Genomic DNA, 11,618 nt, shown 5'->3' on the forward strand with positions numbered 1-11,618 from the left:
CTCCTATCCTCAACCTAGCTCTCTCGCCAGCTAACGTGTCATTTCTTTCCGCACTTTGATTCCAAAAACTTGCCTGACCCACTTTCTCTCCGCTCACTCTCTCCTTGACCCTCTGCAATCAGGCTTCCACCTTCTACACTACACAGAGACTTCTCCCACTAAAGTGACCAATAATTGTCTCATGACTAAGGTGAAGGGTCACTTCTCTCTACTCATTTTCTTTGACCTCACTGCCACTTTCGATTCAGTCGACCACCCTTTTATTTTCAACACCATTCATTCCCTTGACCTAGGCAACACTATTCCCTCCTGGTTCACCTCCTACCTTTCTGAATACTCCTTCAGTGTCTTTATTCTGACACATGCTCATGTCGGGCACTGTGGAGTTTTGTGGCACATTACAAATAAATGATGATGATGATGACAACTGGTTGCATTTAAGTACATGAGGCCACATGCCTGAAGGTTGTTGAGTCTCAGTCATGCAACTTCAACCAGTTGCCTTTCATGGTTACATTTTAAAGTTTTGCATATGCCACCAGCTATTTTATTTATTACTACAGACAATAGCTTCATTCAATTTATATATTATGCTTCTATTTTTTACTGTTATTCAATTCATTGGAGTAATTGTCCCTAGCACTTTCAATTATTTCACAACTACAAAATAGTGGGAATCCATCTTATTTTGCTCTCACTGGTCTTTAGAATTGTCAGCCCAGATTCTCTAAAGTCTATAAGGGGTACCTCACTTAACGAAGTAGATAAGTAGCTATGCTTTATGCACATTACTCATACCTCCCAATTGCAGGGCCGGATTAAGGGAATGGAGGCCCCTGGGCTAAGGGGGCCTCCATTCCCCCGTGAGGGCCCCCCCCCGTGATCCGAGCCGCCCCCAAGGCCCTTACCTCCTTCCCCGGCGCACTGTCGCTCTTTACTAAGGAGATCTCGTGAGAGTGAGACTCACGAGATCTCCTCAGTAAGGAGACTACAGCGCGCTGGGGAAGGACCGTAGTGAAAGTGCTCAGTAGCATTGATCGCGCCGGGGGCGCCCCCGCCCCCGACCGATCAATAATGCTGCTGAGCACTTTCAAGGGCCCCCTGGATGCCCGAGGCCCCTGGGCTGTAGCCCAGTTAGCCCTAGGGTCAATCTGGCCCTGCCCAATTGTCTCAATACAAGCGAGACAGTCCTGATTTGTGGAGACTGTCTTACTGTCCTGCAGATCAGGGCTTGTGTCCTGACTATAAAAAAGTTGGGAGGTATGTCCAACTAATGGATGCCACTTTGATGCCACGTGCACCAACAGCAGGTATGTGCAGCATCGAAGGGGTACTTGATATGAATTTGTGGATTCACCTAATGATGCAATAAGGTGACCATATTGAAGTGAGTTCATTAAAATTCTCCCACAAGCTAGAACGGCGGGTTTTTGTGTTACTTACATTTTTCACCATTTTGCCTTTGCATTAAGCTCAGGGGGCCTGATTCATTAAGGATCTTAACTTAAGAAACTTCTTAGTTCAGTCTCCTGGACAAAACCATGTTACAACGCAAGGGGTGCAAATTAGTATTCTGTTTTGCACATCAGTTAAATACTGACTGTTTTTTTTATGTAGCACACAGTATTTAACTGATGTGCAAAACAGAATACTAATTTGCACCCCTTGCATTGTAACATGGTTTTGTCCAGGAGACTTAAATAAGAAGTTTCTTAAGTTAAGATCCTTAATGAATCAGGCCCAGAGAGTTTAGAGAATAACTGCTAATATGTAAGCCCTTCATATTTGCCTATCACTGCCATCTTCTTATTCAAAAGGTCTTAAGTTTTAACTATTGCTAAAGAGCTGGTCCCTAAACAAGATTTAGGGACCATACGTACCTTAGAGAATAACCTCTTAGTGTTAAGGAGACTATAATCGTCATTAATGACCTGTTTAGATCTCCTTAAATTCAATAGTTGATTTTGAGCACCTGGGCTATCCGTGTGTGTGTGTGCGTGTGTGTGTGCTTGTGTGTGTGTGCGTGTGCGTGTGTGTGTGTGCTTTTTTACATATTTTTTTCCAACTGAATCAGCAGCCAACATTACTCCAAGTAGGAATCTATCCTTACCCTGATTTTTTACAACAATTATATTTTCACATCTTAAATAATTTTTTTAATAGACCAGGAAAAACTTTGACCTAAAGACATTTTGAATAGGCTCGGTTTTCTGAAAACCGAACTCACCCAAACTTAGGGGATCCGAGTAGGCTCGCGAGCCGGCTCGGTACTTTCACGCGTCCTCGGATCTGAATCGAGGCAAAACGTCATTGTTGCGTTGTCGCATCTCGCGGGTTTTGGATTCCATAAGTACCTCTCTCCCCTGGAGATCCAGCGCCATTGCTCACACAGAAACATGGGTAGCAGTGTTCTTGTCACTCTCCATTCTCCAGTGCCATTGCTCAGTGCCATTGCTCACACAGAAACAGGAGGGGTAGCAGTGTTCTTGTCACTCTCCAGTCTCCAGTGACATTGCTCAGTGCCATTGCTCACACAGAAACAGGAGGGGTAGCAGTGTTCTTGGCACTTGAATAAAATTGACTGGAAATGACTGGAAATTAATATTATTGAGGTTAATAATAATGTAGGAACAAAAAAAAGAGCCAAATTATGTGATTTTAGCCCAAAAAATAGGGATTTTATAAAAAAAATTAGGAATCCAAACCAAAACACGCGAGGCGGTTTTGCCAAAACCAAAACACGAAGTTAATCCAGATCCAAAACCAAAACCAAAACACGGGGGTTAGTGAACATCTCTAATTTTGTAGAACATTTGCAGCTTCTTTTACTTTTATAAACTATTCTCCCAGCTCAGAGATAAACAAGAGTGGCCCAGGAAGGTAACAGTTGCCCTAACCTAGTCTGCTCTATGTTTAGCTGGAAAATGCATGATATTAGAACTTGTATGGATTTGTCCTTTGTTTCATATGTAGAATACAATACTTAACAAAATTTATGTCTAAAATAACATTTATGTTTAGGTGCTGCCTGCACCGGAAACGGGCTGGACTCTGGAGTATGGCTAGTTAAATATTTTGGGAAATACAGTGCTTCAGCGGAATGGAGCGACATTTTTTATTTGAACGCCAATTTTCAAGTGGTGAGTCTTGTTGAAATATTTTTATTTCCGTGTTACAACGTTTCATGATGTGGAAATGATTTGGTTTGGTCATTAAACAATTAGAGTTTTAAACTGTCAATAACATGAAATTTGGATGTAGGGGAAAGGGTGCTAGAAGGCAATTTTTTGCCAAAGTTTTATCAATCACTTGTTTCTGATTTGCACCTTCCCTTTTCTTAAGAAAATAATAAAATATTTAAACAATTACAATTTGGGAGAATTTAAAGAACGAACATCATCAATGGAACAACGAAAAAAGTCAGGGTTCCTCATTAGCTAATTGCAAAACATGCGGACATGGAAACATTGTCTGTTTGTACATATTGGGGGACACTTTCTGCTTCAGGGAGCTGCATATGCTTGGCACAGCCATTTGTGGAAGTGATACTCAGTGATTAGATGTAAGGAAATCATTTCACACACATCCAATCACGGATATACCCTCTTGATACAGGAATTCTCGCTTCAGTCTCTTTCGGGCGATAGCATTAAATGATGTGATTGGCAGTTGGTGGTCCAACCCCTTTAATGGGCACTAAGCCACTCCCTTTTGGAACAAAGACTGGGCAAGCTATTTGTATGGTCACCTATTGAGTCAATGCTTTGTTCACTGCTGATTCAGAGCATCGACGGGGGGATCTAAGACAGAATCCTACATATAGATGACTGGAGACTTGCCCTAAAATTGGGACAAAGTATTCAACTTAGTAATTGGTTTAAACAACCTGTATAAAGTCTACACATGGCATATGCCAAAACCTGCGCATTGGAGCTTCTCTAATCTTTATCTTTACATTTAAACTGTTTAGATGGAATAATGTGCTGGGTACAAATTTGATATCCTGTTAAATGGTCATATCATCAGATACCCAAGGGGTATATTTACTAAGCTGTGGGTTTAAAAAGTGGAGATGTTGCCTATAGCAACCAATCAAATTCTAGCTGTCATTTTGTAGAATGTACTAAATAAATGATTACAAGAATCCGATTGGTTGCTATAGGCAACATCTCTAATTTTTGAAACCAGCAGTTTAGTAAATATAGCCTTAAGGCTTTTAAATCAATTACTTTATTTTGTTACCCTTGGTTACAACAGAGAACTACTCCATGGATATAACTGTATCCAATACTCAGAGTTGATTTATAAACTGTGATTTATCCAAGAAAAATGTAAATGAACAATTATGTCTGGCTGATATAAGGGCCTTGTTGAAAAACACAGAAGACAGACAGAAAGATTAAATAAAGTATTTATTAGAAGTTGCAGGAGGGTGTATATACCTTAATAAAGTAGACTAATCTGATGGTGAAAAAGTAAGTTAAGTATGTATATATACTAACAACATACATGTGAGGCATTGGGAAAGTGATTCCTTAAATCACAACACATATAAATAGTGTGTAACAAAGAATGCAGACAAATAGTGTTTATAATATTTTGAAATGTGATGTGTTCTCTATGTTTGCTTTCTAGGTGGAAAATGCAGACAAGCTGACCCCGGTCCAGCTAGCCAAAGCATGTACAAATACTAACATTATTCGTAATGTCACAGCAATCGATATTGTGGTGTCCACCTTTACTGGAAGAGTATCCGATTATCAAAGCTTCTTGGAGACAGTGAGAGATGTTGTATTAAAGGTCAGAAACAATTAAAAAACTGTAAAACCCTAACTAAATTATTTTTAAAGAATTATATAGACAAGTAATCTAGTTGCTGAACCAACTTGTAATTGTAGCTGAGTTTGAGCAAACTCATTTTAATTCAGCTTTGTATCTTATCTTAGGACTCATCTCTGATGCCAAACAAAAAAGTATGCGGCTCTTTTTTAATGGGGGCTGCAAATATCATGTTCAAAGGCGTCCCTGAATTATCTTTAGAGCAAACTAAGCACTTGGTAACGACGATGGATTATCTGCTTCCTAGCATCAATGCCACCGTCTTGGATCAGATGCCAATGGACATTTCCTGCAAACAGTATCAGATAGTGTAAGTAAAGTCATTTTATAAACAGAATACTGTAGATCCTAGATCAATGATGGGTCACCTGATACACTTCAAGGACCACATGTGCAACCTTGAAGAAGAAGGGCCGCACACTACCCTTAAACTCAGTAATAAGTTCAAATTAAATTTAATCACCAGTCTCTATTAACATACAGCAAGCATTTTAAAGTGAAGCAAACAATTGTTACAAGCTACAACAAACAAATCTGATCATTTAATGTGACTTCTGGGGGACCAGATTTGCCTCTGGTTTTTGAAAGCTGAGCATAAGGCGGGAACAGGCACAACGCAATTTTGCAGAGAGGTTTCCATCTGCCAACTTGCTGCGCTTGTTATTTTAAATATGTTCCATGATAGAACATGTCTGCACATATAAGCGTTATATTATGTTCACAAAGACTTTGTCGCAGCACACTGGTGCTTAACAGGGGCCTATCTGAAGATAGGTAAACAGGAATCACACTACTCCTTCTTGTGCAGACTTCATGATGGTCCTCTTCTGATGTCAGATGTGCTGCTCTCGCTGCAAGACCTGCTTGTAGGGGAGGTTACGTGATGCGGAAGTTGGCTGCTCTGGGCATAGAATAAGTTCAGACTTATCCTCTGCTTTATGAGCTGTTTAGCTTCACCCACTATCCAAGTTCTTATTAAATAAAAGCTGTGTACATACAGTAGACAACAAGAGCTGGAACAGAAAGCAGAGAAAAGAACTGATGGAGCATAAAGACCGAAGGAACTGAGGAGTCGCAGGTGAAAACTCAGAGGGCTGCATGTTGCCTATCACTGTCCTAGACTCTCAACCAGTGAAACTTGTACTCCTAGGAGCAGATTACAAATCCAAAGGGTAATTCAGTCCATTAACTCTAATGCAATATAACATCCTTATGTCTTTCAATGGAGGGCAGGGAGTACTGAATAAGGATAATATCCAGAAACATTGCTCTAGATCAACTGTACTCAACAATTTCTTAGCTGGAATTCCAAATGTCAGCGTTCCATTATTCTGGGACCCCCAATCAGGGGCTTCTTTACAAAATGATTTTACAAATGGAGCAGTCAAAGGACCTTAGAAACAGTTTATGGTATCTCGCCCAACAGATTGGCCACCTCTGCTTTAGGTTACAGGTGTGCAACAATCTAGTATTTATTAGAAGAACTTAAAAATGTTTCAAAGTGCTTCACGGACTGCTTTCGAAAATCTGTAATAAATTCCAAAACTTTTATTTGACTAAAAAATGAGAGCGAAATTCAAGCACGGCAAACAGGTAATTATAGCTTAACGGCTGCATAGTATAACATTTTCGTCAGTTTTCCATGCAACCTTCGACCTCAAACACTATGATGTAATGCAATCATGTTATGGGCTTAACCAATATTTGTAAGATGGCAGCCTATCAAGCCACATAGATCTACCGAAGTCACTAAGGCATGAAGTATGAAAGCTGAATAAGGTATCTGCCCTCACAATGGTGACTTACACTATATGTAAGTGTACACTAAATCACCTCTTTATATTTTGCAGAGTTGAAGGAATAGTTCAAAATTTTGGGATTTCCCCAATTCAGATGAAAAAGGACATAATAGCATTTCAGTTAACCTTCTTGAATGAGAAAGTTGTAACTGATGGTAAGTGAAAAAAGTTATGTTGTAAAGCAGTGCATCAGGTAGTTTGCTAAACTATTGTCATAACAAGCATGGAATTTTGGGTTTTCAAACTAGGGCCAGGTTAGAATTTCTAGAGGACCATGGGGCATTTGGACTTGTTTAACCCCAGGGTAATATGTGTGTAATGAATCCAGTGTTTCTTGCTTCGAGTCTGTATTTATTACTCCCTAATGCTATTCAAGTTGTAGACCAACTAAGCAGACAATGCATTACAAGCCACAATTCACTGTACAGTGACAGCGCTATACTACCCTGTGCAAAGTTATTTATCATGCTAAGAGTTACAGATGTGTAAAATTCTTAGTTAACCAGTTGGATGTTTGAACATGAGCAGAGTAGAGATGTGTAAGACTGATGAGGGAAGATTATGGTGTCACCTCATCATCATCATCCTCAGCTATTTATATAGCGCCACTAATACCGCAGCGCTGTACAGAGAACTCACTCACATCAGTCCCTGCCCCATTGGAGCTTACAGTCTAAATTCCCTAACACATACACACAGACAGAAAGAGAGAGACTAAGGGCAATTTGATAGCAGCCAATTAACCTACCAGTATGTTTTTGGAGTGTGGGAGGAAACCCATGCAAACACGGGGAGAACATACAAACTCCACACGGATAAGGCTTCTGTAGACGGTCATACATCCAGTTTTATTAAACAGGTCATTAAGGACATAAAAAATGAGGTCATGCTGCCGCTATGATCTGTCATCAGTTTAATAGAATGAAATAAAAAAAAAAGACATTGCATAAATTTTTCAAGACATTTTCAACAGGCATCAATCCACCAGGTGCTTGACTAAAAAGAACATATTAATCCCCTGAATGGTCATTTTCCATTACTTAAATAACACAATAGCATAGGATTCATCATAAATGCATAACAGAACTGTGTGTGATTGTGAAACTTATAAATTCCATTCACATTTTCCATACCACCACTTCAAAATTTCCATCTAACCATTGTATGTGAGTATATATATATATATATATATATATATATATATATATTTCACATACAGTGGTATAGATAGATGGATGGATAGATAGAAGGATAGTTGGATAAATAGAAGGATAGATAGATGGATGGATAGATGGTTAGATGGATAGATGGATAGATGGATAGATAGATAGATGGATGGTTGGATAGATAGATGGATATATATATATATATATATATATATATATATATATATGTATATTTCCACCAATATAACAAAAAATAATAATGTTTCAAAAAAATAGATATACATATGTCATCAAAGGTGCGGGTGGCTGTTTCGTGGAGGAATGTATAGGTAGCAGCTCATGAGATCATAACATAAGGGGTATTTACAATATCAGCATGCTGATTGCACCAGTTGTAGCAAAGAAATGGGTTGCCCACCTTTGTCCCAGACATAACCTGGAAAGACAAGGGCATCTCGGAGGCTATAGCCTTCATGACCCCATTGCCAGGATGCACCTGCTGCCATTCGGGGGGATCTGGCATTACCGTACAGTACAGTTTTAGACTTTAATAAGTAGGACATTTTTCAGTCAACCTTGTCTTAATATATCTTTTAATTACCAGGAGACGCGTGTTCCGCTGGCATCCGTAATTCAGCTCAGTATGCAGAGAAGAACTTTGGAGAATCCTGTTCTATGATCCCAGCTGAAGGTGTTGCTGCAATTTACCCACTGATAGATCAAATACATTTTACACAGTATTGCAGCCTGTCCTAAGACCAGACTTGAACACAGATGAAAGGTCCTGGCTGTAATATTCTGTATAATCCCTCTTCCACTTCTGCCAATACTTTGAGCTGTGCTGGATTTCTGTCTTTATGTTCCTGTATTTTCTCTTGCTTTGTTGAGAATTGAACAGTGTCGGCTGGTGGTTCCTGGTTCAATAGTCTGTAAAGTTTTAATCAGGAGATTCTCACATTTACATAGAATGTACCTGGTTGTACCTGAGATTGAATGAAACATGATTGCATTTATCAGCATTCCAATATACCAGTTAGCTATAGCAAATATATCTTACCCACCAAATGTTGTTTAAAACGTTGCATTAAACATCTCTTCAAGTTCCTTTGTAAACATACCATATAGCATTAAATAACATGCAGTGTGTCATTTTGAGTAGATACTCTACATCTAACTAGAAATATGTTTTTTTATATAATGCTGTGAGTGTGCAGAACACGGTCACATGCACTTATACCAATAAATAAGCAAATCAATATATTATATAATACTAATTGAAAAATTCTTATAATATTCCTGATGCTTTTTTAGTAGCCCTTTAAAACAGAGAATATACTGTATATGATAACTCTCGCCTAAAGGTCTCCACTTTACTTGACAGCGCCAGCCAATGAAACAAGTTAATTTCAGCTTGTGAAATTATTTACATGTAATCAAAATGAAACTGGCTTCTCTACAGATCAGTTTTGTGCCATTTTGGCTCTCTTACTCAGTATTCCTAGATATGAACGATTTCTCATCAGAGTAGCATAAATAGGTTATATTTTTATCTTCTTTTGGCCAATACTATTTGGACAATATTTTTTTTTTATTTAACAGTTACGACATATATATTTCTGTTCATACCTTACTGTACTATTAGTCATTTCAACTTCCCTGATCTTAATGTGCACAAAATTAATATTGACCTAGTTCCATATAAAAGTTCTAAATTAGTAAATGGATCAAATTGTTCTTAGTCTTGTGGTTAAAATTTATTTAGTTTGATGTTACGTAAATGTTATCTTAATGAAATTAAATAAAAGCTTAATTGTTGCAGTTTGTGTTCTTGTCCCAATAATCAGTTAAAATAAATAATTTTTACAACATGAGGACTTTTGGATTAAATTAGTAATAGAATTTTTCTGTTTAATTATAAATCCATTTTTTCTTGCAGCATCAATTGTTTTTGTGGGTAGCTGATAACAATTAGTGTGTATTTAGTTTATGTATTGCACTTTCACAAAGAATGATTTACAGGACACTATTAATGTATAATTTTATTACATGCTTGGTTAATTACAATACCACCTCAGTGTTATTATTTAAATCATGTACCTGTAATTGTTAGCATGTGAAAAAGAGGCCACACCCCCTGAAACATTGTGCTTCATAACATTCTAAATTAAATACAGCATGGTGGCTTAGTGGTATCACTTCTGCTGCACAGCACTGAGGTAATGAGTTCAATTCCCAACCTTGGGCCTGATTCATTAAGCATCTTATCTTAAGAAACTTCTTATTTAAGTCTCCTGGAAAAAAACATGTTACAATGCAAGGGGTGCAAATTAGTATTCTGTTTTGCACATACGTTAAATACTGACTGTTTTTTCATGTAGCACACAAATATCAACTTTAAATTTCAGTGTACAAATAATCTATAAAGTATTTGTGTGCTACATGAAAAAACAGCCAGTATTTAACTTCTGTGCAAAACAGAATACTAATTTGCACCCCTTGCATTGCAACATGGTTTTTTCCAGGAGACTAAAATAAGAAGTTTCTTAAGTTAAGATCCTTAATGAATCAGGCCCCTTGGCCTTATCTTGTATGTTCTCTCTGTGTTTGCGCGGGTTTCCTCCGTGCGCTCCGGTTTCCTCCAATAATCCAAAAACATACTAGTAGGTAAATTGGCTCTTATCAAATTGACCCTAGTCTGTTTGTGTGTGTGTTAGAGAATTTAGACTGTAAGCTCTATTGGGGGCAGGGACTGATGTGAGTTCCCTGTACAGCACTACGGAATTAGTGGTGCTATATAAATAAATGATGATGATGATGATAAATACATCCCAGTTAAAGTTTTTCACCATGTTCCTGCGTGTGGTTTTGTGATTCCTTGTACTAATATAAGTTCATATGGCATCAAAGTTGGCGACATTTAAGAAACAAACACAAAGGCAAAGCTTCACCAGCACTCTAAGGAACTTATGGAATTGCAATTGTTATTGAGACAATGACATTTTTGCCATCTTTCAAAAATAGATACTTTGGTTAGTTGCCTATAGAGGCACTGTGGATAAGAGTTGTGTACCATTGTGCATTGTCCTGCTGTCTCTCTGATGTTTAGTTTTATCAACAGCAAAGCTTTGTCCTGCTACTTTCTTCTTCTACTGTTACTCGGTATAGGACTTCTCATCCAATGAAGATAGAGGTTTTATGCTTGTATAGACTTTTCTTTAAAGTGACAACTAATACTACTGCTGGCTTAAATGTTATTAATGATCATTGTGGGACAATGCCATTTTGCATTTATCAAATAAAATGTTTCTGTATCTTGCCTATGCAAATAAATAAACACGTGCAATTAAGGGGAACTGGAAACTTGGATTAGACTGTTTTGTTAAGTAAATAATAAAGTAATAATGTATGGACATCAATACTGAAAATTAGGAATATTGTATCACAATGCATAATCAATTGTAAATTAAATTGTAAAGATGATCCCATCACTATACAGGTGTTATTTGCCTGTATTCCCCCCAAAAATATACTAGCTCTTCTTTTCAAAAGTCACACTCTTTACCCTCAAGATTGAGGTAAAGGTGAAAAACTGAATGGAATTCTCAATAACAAAGTAGCAAAATTATGTGCTGAAACAGAGCACTAAAATGGCCAGAGATCAGATCTAGTGCACTGATAACTAATACATGAAAATCAAGTAGGAGAGCTGGATACAATCCACATGAGATACTTATAGGAAGACCTATGAGCCTATCATCATCTCCTCCTGTATGCCGACCTTCACTTATTACACAGTAATTAATTTTAAACTATT

At 37.8% G+C, this 11,618-nt stretch overlaps 1 protein-coding gene across 1 annotated transcript in view; it reads left to right on the forward strand.

The window, feature by feature from the left end:
• Nucleotides 1-11,164, forward strand: part of LOC142097443 (uncharacterized) — a 22,015-nt gene extending 10,851 nt beyond the window's left edge. The window contains exons 12-16 of the mRNA XM_075179279.1: nt 3,022-3,140; nt 4,636-4,800; nt 4,947-5,149; nt 6,690-6,793; nt 8,409-11,164. Coding sequence (XP_075035380.1) covers nt 3,022-3,140; nt 4,636-4,800; nt 4,947-5,149; nt 6,690-6,793; nt 8,409-8,560 — 743 coding nt within the window. The 3' untranslated portion in view covers nt 8,561-11,164. The remainder of the gene's footprint in view (nt 1-3,021; nt 3,141-4,635; nt 4,801-4,946; nt 5,150-6,689; nt 6,794-8,408) is intronic.
• Nucleotides 11,165-11,618: the final 454 nt, after the last annotated feature.

This window comes from Mixophyes fleayi, chromosome 7 (assembly GCF_038048845.1).
Source record: "Mixophyes fleayi isolate aMixFle1 chromosome 7, aMixFle1.hap1, whole genome shotgun sequence".
NCBI lineage: Eukaryota > Metazoa > Chordata > Amphibia > Anura > Limnodynastidae > Mixophyes > Mixophyes fleayi.